A 15,999-nucleotide genomic window follows, 5' to 3' on the forward strand; every position below is an offset into this window, starting at 1 on the left:
CTGCAGAAGACTTCGAATTTCCCATTCATTAAAGCTGATGGGCAAGTTCAGCTTTTATTTTATCATCCACTTCTTAAGCATTGCCAAATAAGTCAAAGTTTTATCACACATTATACTACTACACAGTGCCTTCATTGTTTGAGTTGTGTGAGAAATATATGGAAAAGTCATGTTCACACTATAGTCACAAAAGCTGGATGAAAAGGAGGAGGTCAGAGGCCAATTCTTCATCTCCTCATTCATGCACAAGCTTAGACACTGAATGGTCACTGCCTGTTATGGCTCAGCTGCCAGCTGAAGAAGTAGGGAGGTGATGACCTGAAGAAAGGCTCCACAATTTTTCTCGTGAAAATGAAAACCTGAGGGGAAAAAAAGCTGCTTAGTGAGCAGGCTTTGAATCAGGTGACTTGTTTTGATTCTCAGGTGTTTTAAAGAACAGTAATGGAAACAAGACTCTACCCACTGGAGCAAGAGATGAATGTAGTCAGCTTCCTTCCTGAGTACTCAACTGCAAGAAAAACTATTGTCAGTATGAAATGCTTAAGCAGCCTCAGAGCTGCTTCAAACTGCATCACCTATCCATGACCATCTCCCAGCAATTTCACTGTCCAAGCTGGAGCCACATACCAAGGTGATTCCCTTAGGGGCTGCTCATTTCAGGGGAGCAATATAGCTGATGCTGCGCTTGATAGATAGGGCTTCATGAGAACCAGGCTACTCCTACTCCTGCAGTTTCTGCTTCTCCACTGTTCAGGGCTAAGGAGAGTACCTGAAAACCCTTCACTAAAAGTATTACATGCCTTAAGAGTTACAATAGTATGTTTTCCTACAAAAAATGAGAGGCATGATATATCTTGCCAGAAGGTGACAAACACACTGGTAAAGCAGAATAAAACACACATTTTCATCTCTTGAATTTAATACTCATCAGTTTGACTGTGGCTCCCATGGTGCTCAAAGGTCAAAAGCAAGCCCCACATTATGCCTGAACCACACACTCCATCATGGCACTACCAGCCAACAGAAGCCCTGGCATGGCAGGTCATTTGTCAGGGAATGTTTCTACGTCTTTGCAGCTGGGGATATAGTTATGGTGGAGAAAAACATACCTCATGGCTCCCCGTGGGCAGCAGCAGGCTGCTTTGGAAACCATGCTTCCAGTGCCAGAGGAGTTTCTTCTGCACTTTGATACTGTCCCTTTTTTTCTCCAATACTTTCTGCCCTTCCCGTAGCCTCTCCAGGCTCTGCTGGAACTCCTGTAACTGCAGTGCAAGCCCCTGGCGGCTCTTCTCCAGCAGCTCCTCCTGGCAGCTGCAGGCTTGCTCCCGCTGCTCCAGCAGGCCTGCCCTTACCTCCTGCTCTTGCTGCCACTGCTCGCATTCACGCAGCCAGCGCTGCTGCTCTTGCTGGAACTGCTGCAGGAGTTTGTTGATGTTTGCCAGCTCCTCCCTTTGCTTTTCTGTACTACGGTATTTTTCAGGTTCCAGGAAGGGCGGTAACCGAGAACTATGTCCACGACTGGTCTTCTCATTCTCTTGGAGGAGTAACCTATGGAGCTCTCTGTGGCTGTCTTGGATAGCTAATGCTGCCTGGACACCACAGTGAAATTAAAAAAACAAACAGATGTTTAAATATTAGCATCCACGCATTTCTTTATTTTTGTTTAAGAACATGTTAAAATGTTTCGCCTTCATGAAGAGAACTCTGTGTTCACACCTACATCAAGACATACTTCTAAAAGCATGCAACCATTTCAAGCACTTTTAATGAAGCTTCTGATTTGCAGCTGGGGTTATAACATATAATGTTTATGCTACAGCTGCACGCCTCAGTTACACTTGGGGTCCTGTTCTGTCAGATGATGTAAAGACACAGGAAAAACAGTATTTCATGGTTAAAGAGGGCATTAAAGCATTGACCTAGGGAATGCAACACTCAATTCCTAAGACAGAGTTGGTGAGTACAGAAAAAAGTGCACTGCTTCCAGTGCAGCTCACACAAGACATTAAGGTCTCCTTGGTAATCTGCAGTAGTTTAGTCCTACTAACATCAGTTCTACAAACATCTGCCAACACAGCCCGGTCATCTCACTTCTCACATGCACCTGAGCCATGCCAGCAGAAATTGGCAGTGCAGTCATGGTTTTGGTTTGAAGTTTCAGTAGCTTCTTTCAAAACCAAGTGCACAATATGTCATCCTTCACAAGGATGTTGTGACATGGCTTGCATTAAAAATGTGACAGCATCCAGTATCACAAAATAAACTGCTTGGATCTGAAAGAAAAGCAAGAACAGCCTAGGCCTACTGATGCGATTTCCAGGATTGCTAAGAAATATCCTAATATTTCAACAAACATGTTGAAATAAAGCATTTTATAACTGATCTTCAAAACTGCATCTAAGGAAAAATAAGTTAAAATGTTCTAACTTGGCAAAAAGAACCAAACACTTCTGACTAAGGCTCTACAGAATAAAACAACAATGATGAACTATCTACAAAGGGTTGGTTGGCCACATAATTGACCTAAGTGTGGTTTAGAAGTCACCAGGATAATATTCTAAACAAAATACTTATGTTTGTCAGTATTTTGAACTATATATTTTGAAATCTGTACATGAACTGACATCAGTTCAATTTGAGCTATCACCTTACTTCTTCCCTAGATGTTTGGACTGTACATACTTCCTTGCAGGGAGGGGAGTGATCTCCAAGCAGGCATTATTCAGTTTTTATAGGAACATATCACCGACACAGAACAAAAATATACAGTAAAACAGCTTGTACAACAGTCAGTAGAGCTAAGTATCCTCTAACATAATGTCTAAAAGTAGTGCAATATGAAAACAAGCCTTAAGAAGTAAATTACTAAAACCAATTACTCTACAAAGTTGCCTGTGGAGTAGTCACCTGTATGCTGTACAAGAGACGAGTTAGATTCTGGATTGCTTGTACAATCTAGAAAACAAAAGAGAAGGATTTTCAAAGTTTTGTTCAGTCTTAACTAACTACACTTTGTCTGGGGTTTAAATAAACTCACCTCTGTCCCTGTAGATCCTGGGAAACTCGTACTTCCTCCCTAAAATAAATACATGTTGCTTTATAAAGTAGTTCTTTACTTTACAATTGTTATCATCTAGGTAATTCTTTTTTTTTTTTTTTTTTTTAAAACTCGTAGAGATATCCACATTGTTAATACATGCAGTGCTGAGTCAAACCTTTTTGTGAGTAGGTGAAAAAAGACAGAAGCAATAACCTATGAAGACTAATAATTCATCAACACTGGAGTTTCCGTGGAAATCACTAGAGATCGTGAGCACAACTGTAAAAACAAAAATATTTCATCCACAATTTTAATCCTCTTGTGACTAATGCTACACAGAAAAGACATTTCCATGCACTCTTTGTTTACTTGACAATTTTGAAATATGGTAACCAGACTTCTGTATATTGAGCAGAGTGGGTTTAGGTTACCTCTAGTAGGATGAAACAACTCAAGACTCTTCAGAAATCAAGGCATTAATACTGCAAGAAGCTGATGGCAGTTACATTAGTGGGTTATAGGGAGTGTTTTTGGTGTGCAGGGAGCTAAGCAAGGGCTGTGTGCCTGCTGTGTGCTGGGAAACCTACCAGCATCAGGGCTGCTGTCCACTGCAGCTGGGCTTGCTGCTCTCAGGTGGCACTCAGCCACTTTGCACTTTCCACCCTATCCCTTTTTCTTAAGAAGCTTTTTAAATTTATGGGGTGAAGCCACCCATAATCCTTTTTGCACGAAAAACAGCTCCTCTGAGAAAGATAAGGTGAAACAGTGGAGAAATAAAATACAATCCTTTCTGAGGCTACACTGGAAAGACTTCCTGTATGATTTCTGTTACTTGTTTTTGTTTGTTTTTTTTCCCTCTTTTTCTTATTTTTATTTTTTTTATTTTTTTTAGGAGTAGAGCAGGGTTTGGGGAATATTTGATCGTTCTCCCAACTTCTCTTCTGAGCCCATTTCCCACCACAGAGCAAAGCAGCTGCTCCATTTCATTGCAGTAACTGGCAATGAAAACAACAAAGTCCAAGCCCCAAAACACAGTGAAGATGTGGTTGAGGAATGGGAGCACCATTTCCTCATTGCCTCCAGCCCTTTCATTCTCCATCATCTCCATATAGTATTTCTGTCCCCACATCTTCACCTCCTCTTCTGCTTCCTACTACAGTCATCAACCAAAAAATTCACTCTGCCAACAGAGGATAACAGAGGGAATATAACAGGGATGCTATACAGTGTCAGGGCAGACGCAAAGTAATTTGGCCCTTCTGCACTGGGCTGCTAAGATGGGCAGCAGGCAGGGAAGAGGAGGAGTGTGAAGAAGCAAGGGGAGGAGAAGATGTGGGTGAGGTGAGGAAGATTGCAGGAAGGAAGACCCAAACACTGAACAGAGGTAAGGGATCAACTCTACGCTTCTTTTGTTTTTATAAAGCCTGTTTGATTTAACGAGGGAGGTGTGCAGAAGGATTAAAGGCTCAGCTAACTTGGGCATGGCTCAGAGGAAGCAAGTGGCTAACTCAAGCACCTCTCATCGTCTAAAGGCAGCACCACTTGAAAACTGGACATAGACTGGATATAGGCATGGGCTTCAATGGAAGTTGGACCAGATGGACCCAGAGGTCCCTGCCAATCTCAATCATTCTAAGATTATACAATGGAAGAATGAGCAAAAGGAAGGTTTAACTGAGTTACCTAGTGATGTAATGGTATCACACCACTTACAACTTCAGTACAAGTCCTTTAAGCCCAGGCAGGTCAGAATCAATGGATTCAGGTGTTTAACCTGTGCTGTAATCTAACACCACACCCCCAGCTCCTCTTCCCTCTTTGTTAAGAACAATAACAAGCAGCAGAAATGTGGATATTCAAATTGTGGGGACCACCTACTACTTCTACTCACCTGGCACCCACAAACTGCATGGGCAATGGTCTTCCTTCTGATGCACCTATCCCCAGAGCTGGGGGCTTTTGCTCTGACTTTCTAGCTCTCTGCCCATGACAGCTGCCTGAGCCCAGTGCTGCCATCCCACAACCTCAGGGCAGCACAAACAGCATCCGAAGGCAAGGACCGGAGAACATCCTCTGCCTTTGACAGCCCTTTCGTGTTTTGTTTGCTCGCTCTGCCACCTCCTGGTCAATCTGATTTTGACACGGTTAGATGCGACATGATTGCTGCCCGAACAGTCGAGACAGGAAAAGTAAACTGGGATGGAAAAGCTTGCTCGAGATCCTCTAGACCCACTGACGCTCAAAGCTAGCTTGAAAGTTAAAAATCCGTGATTTTTCCTTATCTACAGTCAGAATTTTCCTTGCTTCTTCTTGTAATCTTTGATACTCATCATGTTGCTGTGCACCTCTAAGAAAAAGGTGTCTGTCTCCTCTGTAACCCCCATGGCATATTTTATATGTGGGACTATTGGATCTTTTCAAAGTGTAGACTTAAGCACCCCCTCCCTCCTATGCCCCCTCCCCTCCCCTCCCCCTCCCCCCCCCGGTTCCTCCTCCCATTTATGAGGTTGTTGAACGTAAGGCAAGGCTTATAGGCAGATATGTATATTAGTTAGAGTTGTATAGAAAGACTTAGAGAAAACAAGGTTTCAGGCACACATCCTCTTTTGGATCTGAGACAGACTCTACCCTAATGCTATGCATCTTCTTTTCTTGCAAACTTTTCATTTCAGGTCCTCTATCTTCGATTCTAGTCTCTTTCTTCTACTGCTTTTGTGGTTCTATATAAGCCTTAAACCATTATACTTCAGTTTACTCTCATATTAATTCATGTTGCTCTTGCTCTAGCACTCCTTCCCGGTCCCTTCTATTTGCCATTTATAATTCTGCTCAGAACTGACTTTAGATTCTGTTTTTTCCCCAGATTTGTTTAAGAGTTATAGGACTTTGAAAAATGGGCAGATTCTCTTCTATTCTCTAATTGCTCTGTCTTATTTTAATTCAAAATTCTGAAGCAAGCTGGCATTAAGAAAATCCATCCTATTTTATATGCTTGTTCTCAGGATGAAGTTCTGCTGCTGCAGGTCTTCCTTGCATTAGCTGAGGTCTCTGTCATTGCAGGAGACTTTCATCATCCTGTGAATAGGAGGAGGGAGCAGAGGGAATACTATCAGCTCCACAGGGATGGATGTACTGAATGATGACAGCAGAGAACCAGGCTCTTAAGTGGTCCATACAAAAGCACTGTGGCTGCCACACCCTTTGCTCTATAAGCCTGGTAGGAAAATTGTTCTGTGTTTGGACTTTTCTTGGGTTTTATGTTTTTCTTTTCTTTTTTTTTTTCTTTTTTCTTTTTTTTTTTAATGTTTTTATAAATTCATTGTTAATTGCAGTGAATTCTACTATACTGAATTATATAGACTCTGATGAAATGTGCCTATCCCATGCTTTAAATCTTAGAATAATCTTTAGATATCCCATAAAAATCTGTACAGCGCTTACATTCCCAGTGCCCAGAGAGATAAGTGCAACATGAAAGAGAAATGAGTTACAATACCTTATACTCTACACTGGCATCAGAAATTTCCTTTTCAACAGGGCAAGCACTGAGATCAACTTCAGGTGATTCTTCAACTTCATTCATTTCTGCATCTAACAAATAAGACCCCAATAGGATGCAAGAGAAAGTCAGCAAAGCATATTCTGTCTGCAGAAACAAAGGCTACACTTTTTTACAGCTACCAGGATGCTGTAAATACCTAATGCTGAAGGATTCTAGGCTGGGGAAAAGCAACATACAAAGCCAGGATGGAACAAGTGGGACAATCTTATTTTAAAAATCATTAGCATTTCAATTATGAAATATTTCATAGCGTAGCCATATTAGTAAACATGCTCTGGAGGTACGGCTTGTACAGGACTTCATTTGACTTTTTTATTTTATTTTATTTTATTTTTGCAAGAACATTATGTTATACCTTTTAAAGCTGAAATAACCAGAGTATCAATCCTACTAGCAAGTTGTTTTTTATGCTTTCTGACAAAACTGGCTGCCAGAAAAAAAAGGTCTACACAGTAATATACATTTGCTGCAAAGCTCAGCAACGAAGACTAGAAATCATATAAATACTATGTATGAAGATTCACAAATCTGACTCAATAATGCTGATTGCAGACATATGTTATGGAAAAACTGCAATGGAAGCAAACAGTTTGCTCACTTCAATGAAGTTATATGACAATTTACTCAGAGTGTTTGCCCAAAGACAACTTTTATTACATTATTTTCTACTGATTCTGCCACAGATTGAGAAAACTTTCCAAAAAGAAATCCTGTATCAATTACTTTAGCAATCTGAACACATAAAAACATCAAATTTTACTCACCACTGGGGAAAGATTCCAAGGTTTCACTGGCACTAAGTCTGTGTTTCGAACTTAATTCCTTAGTACTTTCCTCTGATGATCTGTCTGCTTCATTCACTTGTGATGACGTGACAGCAACGTGGAGACTTTCAACTAAGGAGGAAAATATGAACAGTTACTGAGGTCCTGGAAATAGATCCTTTTTGCACAAATCAATGACAGTGAGTTGTAGAATAGTTTAGTATGGAAAGGAATAGTCAAAGATTATACAGTCCAACCCTCAGGTCAACAAAACTGGGTCACTCAAAGCCTTGTACACACAGGCTTGTAGTATGTCCAGGAATGGCTATTTCACAACATCTCTGAGCAACATGCTCCAGTTTTTGACCACCTTCATAGTATGTATATTTTCCCTTTAGTTTATTGGAATTCTCCATGTTCCAGCTTGTCCCCTTGTCCTACCACAGAGCACCTCCAGGAAAAGTTCAGCTTCTCTGTTATAGTCCTTTGAGGTGGTTGAAGAAAGTAACATCCATGAAGCCGCCTTCTTTCAGGAGTGAGATCTATCACCCCTCCTCAAACACCATGTTCTCCAGACCCCTAATCATCTCTTGATGCTCTTTACTGAACATTTTCCAACAGGCCTTGCGCTCAGCACTCCAATGCTGGACACCACACTACTAATACTTCTCACCATGGGTGAACAGAGGATGAACCATCTCCCTCAACTTGCTGAAAAAACTACTCCTAATGCAGCAGCCCATTAGGATGTTGGCTTCTTTTGCTTGCAAGGACACACTGCTTGCTTGTGGTCAACCTTCTGTAGAATGGAACTCCCAGGTGCACTTCTGTAAAGCTGATTTCTATCTAGTTAATATCCAACCTATCAACACATAAACTACTCCATCCCAGATGCAGGCCTATGCACTTGTCTTTGCTAAACCTCTTGAGGCTGCAATCAGTTATTCAATTGTTACTTCATTAATAAATCTGCAGTAATGATCTCAATATCTATTCCCCAGAGAATCCCTTAATAATACATTGCCAGCTGATCGTAATCGTCTTAGCCCAAAAATCCAGCTAATTTTCCAAGCAGTTAAGCAGTCCTTATGTTGCCAGTTCAGCTGCGAGAATATTGCAGACAGTGCAGTGTTGAAAGATTTGTAGATGTCATGGCACAAAACATGTGATGCTCTTTTCTCATTATGAAAGCCGCCAGGTTGCTCAGACACTTGATGAATACCTATTGGCTGTTCCCAATCACATCTTGTCCCTCTGTGCTTGGAAACACTGAGTCTTTGCTCTATCAACTTCGTAGAAGTTGAGGTGAGGCTGACTACTCTGTAGTTCTCTTCATTATCTCTCTTGAGGAACAGTGTTTGTATCCTTCAAGTCTTCGGGAGCCTCTCCTGATCAGCATGACCTCTCAAAGAAGACAGAAAGCAGCCTCAAAATGACACTGACCAGCTCCATGAGCAACTTTAATTTATCCTGCCTTGTCCCATGGATTTGAGTATATATCCAATTTGCTTAAGTATTCCCTAAATTTATCCTTCTCTACTGTGCTTTACTGCTAAGAGTCTGCTGTTAACTCAGGATTTATATTATGGAAGTAAATCCATACACATTGCTGTAAACTTGTTAATGTGAGATGAAAAGATATCAACAATAACATTAGAATGAAAGAAAGTGAAAACTAAGAGTGGGTAGAATCAGGTGTGTCAGTATAGGTTGCCACTTTAGATAAAATGACATCTGTAATTTTATCACTGCCTCAAATTCACGACCCAAAGACAATTTCTATCAATAACATTGTTCTCTGAGTTCCAAATGATGATGGAGGTCAACATTTGCTGTCACTAGTTGAAATGTAATTATTTGCCCACAGCTCTCACTCTAGATAACACAACAATCTTGCAATACCTCTTAAAGAGCATATGGCCTATGATGAACATGGTTCAGTTTATCAGGACTCATTTCAACTGAGTTTAACAGGAATTTAGTTAAACTTCCAAATAGACAATGCACCCACAAATATTATTCCCTATATTCCTTCAGAGGACTGCACTACAGACAGTACAAGGCTATACACCCTCTGACGGTCTGCAGAAAAATGTGGCTCCTACAGTAATTATGGCAGGCATTTCTTGGAAAATCTGTCAAGATTGTCTGCAGTTCAGTTTGTACATGACCGTACAGGATTCAAATCTGTCACCAAATCAACAAACTCAGGTGAAGATAGCGGAGCAGATGCTGTGTCATGCTGTATCCAGTGGTGTACTTCACAAGACTGTACTGCAAGACAACCAGCAACTGAAACATTCCTCAAATGAAATATAATGCTGTGGTCCAAACTGCTTATAATAAGATGTTATTTACTAAACATATCCCCACTAAATGCATCTTACAGTCTTCTTTGTGTTCTTTGCCAACCTTTGGCACAGCCAGCTCTTGAGACTTGGAAGAACTGGAGCACAAGGCAACATGGCTATACTTTATTACCTTGAAGTATCTGCCCATATGGCAGTTGAATAGCCACCACTGCACACTTCCCACACAAACTCACCTTCTCTGAGCGCTGCTACCAGCAGTGAAGCAGCCTGCGGAGTTTCTCCACAGTCAGGTTTGATAAGGAGGTGAGGTTCTACATGAATATCTTCAAATCCACTCATATCTACTAGTTCTGCATAGATATGCAACTTGTCTTCCAAGCAACTGCAGATTTGCTGATCTTGGTTACTCAGTGATTCTGTCAACCAAAATTGAACACTGTATTAATATTTTTTATCCTGTGGGTAAAGCACATTCCAGATATATACTTCTAATCTTTACACCACACAGATATTGCTAACTTGAGCTAGGCAACAGACTTGTTCAGTGTCTTTTATAGTAGCCAGGAACTGAATTCATCCATTATCTGTCCTGATGAAAGCTGGAAAAGACAGTGGGTAGGTCACTGTCCTATACCAATGACATGGCTTTGGTTGTACCCTGGAGCACTTCTGCTGAACTCGCAATAAGCAATGCTGGAAAAGTACTTGGCTCAGGCCAGCAGGAGACATGCTGATTCAGTGTGTCAGTGTCAAAGAAGAACATCTGCTCTCTGTAGAGGATGCCTTCCCGTATGGCTTTCCCCAGGCAGGACATTGCTGAAATTTCTCTCCCTCACAGCAGTAAAAAGATGTAGAAACCGTGCACAGGGGAACCAATGAAGCAAAATTAGACTCTACATTTTAAAATTAAAATAAAAACAATTGAAAAAAAAAGTGTCTACCATGTCTCCTCCAACTACAAAAAGGAAACACACTTTCCTATGTGTTGTTGGTTTCTGGAGAGTCCATATTACAGATTACAGTCTGATTGCAACCGCTCTCTATCAAGTGACCCAGAGGAAGAGCAATTTCACACAGGGCACTGAGCAACAAGAAGACTGAACAAATTAAACAGGAGATAGTTCACGCAGCAACTCTTGGGCCTGTATGGTGGAGGACAAGATGTAAAAAATGTGCTCTATACTATAGCCAGGAAGAATGGCTCCATCTGGATCCTCTGGCATAAAGGACCATAGGAGACTCAAGGCTGAAGCTAGTATTCTGGAGCTGGGGGCAGGCTTCAAAACCTGCAACATCCCAACTGAGAAAGAGATACAGGCAGCATAGGAAGGGGTCTGAGCTGCTTGAGAAGTGGCTGGTACTGAAGCACAGATACTCTTGTACCTGACTGCTTGTATTGGGCTGGATGTCTGAAGGGCAGGTTCACTCCACACATCATACAGCTTACATACATTACATACAGTAAGCAGTCTGCATTGATCACACAGTGAGCTCTAACAGGAAACTCCAGTCACACAGGAATCATGGAAGTGATCATAGACAAAGATTTTGAAATGCTATGAGAGGAGGAAGGGACATGTGTTGAAAAGGTAGTATGAAAAAATACTAGAGAACTAGGAGATACACGCCTTGTTCACTGATGGGTCTTGTATTGTGGGAAAGCATGGGAGGTGGAAGGCTGCTATACAGAGTCCTACACAACAAGCTGCAGAAGCTACTGAAGGAGAAGGTGAATCAAGCCAGTTCACAAGAGCAAAGGCCACACAGCTAGCTTTAGATACTGCTGAACAGAGAAGTGGCTTATGCTCTGCTTTCATACTGACTCATGAATGGTAGGAAAATGCCCTGTGGGGGTGGTTACAAGCAAGGGAAGCAGAACAATTGGCAGCCACCCCTGGGCCACACTACTTTGGAAAGATACTGCTGCCCAGGTAGAGAACATGGTTGTAAAGGTATGTCACACAGACAGATGTCCATGTACCCATGAGTCATACCACTGAAGAACACTGAAACAACCAGCAAGTGGATCAGGCTGCTAGGACAGAAGGGGTTCAGGTAGGTAGATTTGTATTGGCAACATAAGGGTGAATTATTTCTTGCTTAGTGGGTCCATGATATCTCAGGCTATCATGAAAGAGATGTAACATACATGTAGGTTCAAGATCAAGGGGTGGAGATGACCATGAATAATACTGTACGGGTTATTCATGCATATGAAATGTGCTGCAACTAAGAAAGCCAAATGGAAAAAAACTTTTCTGGTACAGAGAATGATGGCTGAAACATAAATATGAGGCCTGCCAGGTTGACTATATACAAGTGCCGTGTGCTTACAGTGGAGGAAGCAACCACTGGATAGCTGGAAACATTCTGTGCTTCATACTGCTGTCTGAATTGCTATCCTGGGCCTAATAAGCATGTCTATATATGTAAATATAGAAAATCATCATTAACTTCCTTTTCAGTCTTAGTGAGTAGTTTTTATCTCAAATTACAGGTTCTACTTTTTTTTGCCAACTCTCTCGCCCACCCCACTGGGAAGGGATGAAGTGAGCAAAAGGCTGTATAGTATTTATCTGCTTGTGAGGTTAAATCACAAGAAAAAGCCACAAACAAGTGAAGCCATACAGGTACTGAATATTTGAGGTACTGCCATAAACAGGAAACTATTTGACCTCAATGACAATTTTTTTAATTTCAGTGTTTATTCTCAAAAATACATTTCACTTTTTCTTTTGTACTCAAAATAAAAAAACAAAAATATGAAGTGCTTGGAAAAAGGCAGTGGATGCTCCATTCAAGTTGGTGTTCAGTGCCAGGTTGGATGGGGCCTTGGGTAGCCCCATCAGACAATCATGGCTTTCTCTGCTGTGACTCTGCGTATTAAGCCACTCTGAACCCATCAGCCAATATATGCATGTTATTCATCCATCCTAACCTCTCAGGACATGGGAGCTGTCAGAGTGGCAGGTATGGTACCGTACCTTGACATTTCTGGATTTTGCATGCTTTAGCCTCAGCAGTACGTCTGTCCTCATTGAATTCACCCATTTTTCCTTCTTCTTGTTCCTCTGGACAACTGTAGGAATGAAGCAAAAGTAGAAAAATAATATCTGAACATGTACTCATTTTCAGTACAGTGCTGCATTTATAATAAACTACAAAAATTTATAATGAACTACAAAATACCAACCAATTTTGGTACAGACCATACCCATGTCATTTGCCCACTTCCATAAAAAGCAGTAACTAGGCATAAGCAAAGCTGAAGGATTCCTTTTTAATCCTGGCAAGACTGTAAGTCTATGTTGCTCAGCATAAGGCTCACGCCTGGAAAGTAATGCCTTCCCTGACACACCTAGTGAACAAATGCCACGGTGAGACTAGGGATTTATCCACAGTGGATTAATGGGCATTTGCAAGATTCAAGAAAGCATCCAGTGCCAAAGACAAATGTAAGGGAAGCTTAAATTGACAGGTAAGTACATCTGAGAGGAGCAGGAAAGGTCTGTTGGTTCAGTGAGAAATTAGAAGTATGTGGGTAAGTTTGAGAGAATTGACAGTGAGGTTTTGGTGTCTCTGAACTCAACAAAGAATGGAAAAGCACACTGCCAAAAATATCTAAATGACCTCCTTTTCACTTTGGACTACCAGGATGAAAGCGAAAGCCTTTTTCTCTACCTTTCCACTGCATCTTGAATATGCCTCATCCAGCTGTTGCGCTCCTCTTTGGAGTTCGTGTGAACTTCATACATCTCAGGTCCTGCAGATGAAGCACTAATTAGAAACATCCCCCTTTCTTCATTGGCTACTTCTCTTACAATGAGCTTCTGAAGAGAGATGACTGAAGGCTTCTGGTCCTGGGAAGAACAATCACAATACACACAAAAATAAATGTCTCTCTCATAAAATAACACACTTTTAGAAGAGGACAGTTTTTCAATTCAGACATCATATTTAACCATTTTGTTAAATACTTTATAATATTCATGAATAAGCAAAGCACTGTGTATGTGCTAAAAACAAATAGCAGAGGCTCAGTGATACTGAGACCCTTTGTTTATATAGCATTTATATAGTTTAAGAACTTTAGTCTATGACCTTTAATGCATTTTATGTGTGTTTACTTCTACTACACTTGCAGTCAAAATTATTCTCCTGTTTTGTTGTGTTTTGCTTTTGTTTGTTTGTTTACAATTTATTTTAGATAAGTGAAAGAGCTTGCTCTGCTTCCTAGCTTCATAATCAGATGAGGCATGTCACTAAACCTCCTTCTGTTGTTTTCATCTTCTCAAAAAAAAAAACAACCCTCAATTTTGAAAAGAATATTAACCTTCCATATCCTGGTATATTACTGTTCTGAATATATTATCAGTATTAAAGAAATTCAATAGTATGTGAGAATAACCTAGAAAGCAATCTAACTGTTGAGAAGTACATAAATAAAGAAGTAGCATATATATTCACAAATCTGATAATATACTTACAACAGCTGCAAAAATGTACTTCTGATCTTTCTCTTGTAAGAAGAGCAGCATATCAGTTAGAAGCAGAGCTAGGGTATCTCAAAATGAGAAAAGGAAAATTATATGTTTTTAATGAAAAGTATTACGGGTATGCTTAACTTCTTTTTTTATCTTTGAAAAAGAAGAAACCCTGGTCAGTAACTCACAGAATCCTACAGTAAGCCAAACAAGAAATACCTGGATTATTCTATATTCTGCACAAAGCAACAGCAAGCCATCATTTTGACCCTCCTGGGACACACCTCGCTTTGTGATGTCCACCTTCCTGCAGCACACTGCTGAAGCACTGGGCCACAGAAAGAAGAAACTCTCATTCAAATGTCCCACGAGCTTCTCCAAGCTTTCAAATGCAGCCTAATATTATACACATTATAACATATACTTGCAGCTCAACATTATACTAATGAAAACACTTATGAAATAACAGTGAGCATACAGGCTCGTAAAGCTGTAAAATGAATATCAGTTAAGTTTCAAAAGAAACCAAATCCCAACATGTGAAAATTAGATTCTGGACTTGAGAGTGAAAATTGGGCTCCAGACAAATATAGCTTCAGGATTTCTTTACCATAGTCTATTTCCCAGTGGTGGAACAGTACGTGATGGTCAGTGCTGTAAGCAGTACAAATGTGCAATACAAGGACATGTTTCACAGGACAAAATAACAAACCATGGGAATTATCTATATAGGGCAGCAGCTTTTAGAGCTATTCTTCTAGCAATTACTTGAATATTCTCAATACCATTCCCTCAGAAATTTATGTTTGCAACACCATGTAATAAAATATATTCATTCTTAAACCAGACAACTTCCATTTGTTATCTGTAGAGGACTTCAGTGCTAGGATGGAATACCTTTGAAACGACCAGTTGCTGTTTTCCAGTACACTAAACCTTCATGAAGAAGTATCCTCTCTTTTCTCATCAAGTCTTGCTTCCTAAAAATGTGTCCACTTTTGAGTTTTGTATATGTTTTGTTTTCTGTTCTGTTGAGAATTTCCATCAGTTTTTGCCTCTTCTCATATTCATTAACTTTCAAATCTACTGCTGCAATCATGTCCTTAATTAAACGAAGTGCTTTGCATAGGTCTTTATGTTCTTCTGTTCCTTCTGTATGAAATAAAACATAAACAATGTGATAGTAATTGACATATTCAAGACAATTCATTACTCATTACTTTCTGGGAACTAATGAACATAATGTGAGGCTAAAATTGATAAATCTGTAACTCTACCTTGAACCTGGCAATAAAGACATTGCAGGTATTTGCCTTTGATTTCCCTATTAAAAGATGACAGACACCTTAGATTTATTCACTGGTCAAAACTACACATTGAGTATTTCTGACCCACTTATAAGCTGTTAGAGTTCATTTTTTCTTTTTTTCCCTTATCTAAGTAAATCATATAGTATATTGCTCTTCTGGCTGCGAGTTAAACTTAGAATAGGACTTCAAGGACAAAATGTTTACATTTGGATATGCAGCTTTCTAGAAACTAATTTATAGCCCATTTTAGAGGCAATATCTGTAAACTAATAGAATTTATAAAATGCTCTGCAAAACTGCAGGATAATTAATGCTTTGTTTGAAAAACTGAACAGTAATTTATGAAGCATTTGCCTAACCTCACAAGACACCTGACTGTAATTCATTTCAAAAAAACATGCGGAACGTGCCTGAATTAGTTCACATCCTCTGTTCAATATCTTTCATTAGAACATATTCTGGACTTCTAGACCTTACCCAGAGATTCTCATGCTATAACATGACAAAGACTTCATATACCAGACACA

General features: G+C 40.2%; 1 protein-coding gene across 2 annotated transcripts in view; it reads right to left on the reverse strand.

Moving 5' to 3' along the window:
- ARHGEF28 (Rho guanine nucleotide exchange factor 28) overlaps positions 1-15,999 on the reverse strand; it is a 59,274-nt gene that overhangs the window by 16,201 nt on the left and 27,074 nt on the right. For both annotated transcript variants that reach the window (XM_072360235.1, XM_072360234.1), the window contains 10 exons: positions 15,060-15,314; positions 14,166-14,242; positions 13,360-13,538; positions 12,663-12,757; positions 9,912-10,094; positions 7,367-7,498; positions 6,537-6,631; positions 3,038-3,076; positions 2,908-2,955; positions 1,110-1,589 (listed from right to left, as the gene is read on the reverse strand). In XM_072360235.1, coding sequence (XP_072216336.1) covers positions 1,110-1,589; positions 2,908-2,955; positions 3,038-3,076; positions 6,537-6,631; positions 7,367-7,498; positions 9,912-10,094; positions 12,663-12,757; positions 13,360-13,538; positions 14,166-14,242; positions 15,060-15,314 — 1,583 coding nt within the window. The remainder of the gene's footprint in view (positions 1-1,109; positions 1,590-2,907; positions 2,956-3,037; positions 3,077-6,536; positions 6,632-7,366; positions 7,499-9,911; positions 10,095-12,662; positions 12,758-13,359; positions 13,539-14,165; positions 14,243-15,059; positions 15,315-15,999) is intronic.

This window comes from Excalfactoria chinensis, chromosome Z, assembly GCF_039878825.1.
Source record: "Excalfactoria chinensis isolate bCotChi1 chromosome Z, bCotChi1.hap2, whole genome shotgun sequence".
Lineage (NCBI taxonomy): Eukaryota > Metazoa > Chordata > Aves > Galliformes > Phasianidae > Excalfactoria > Excalfactoria chinensis.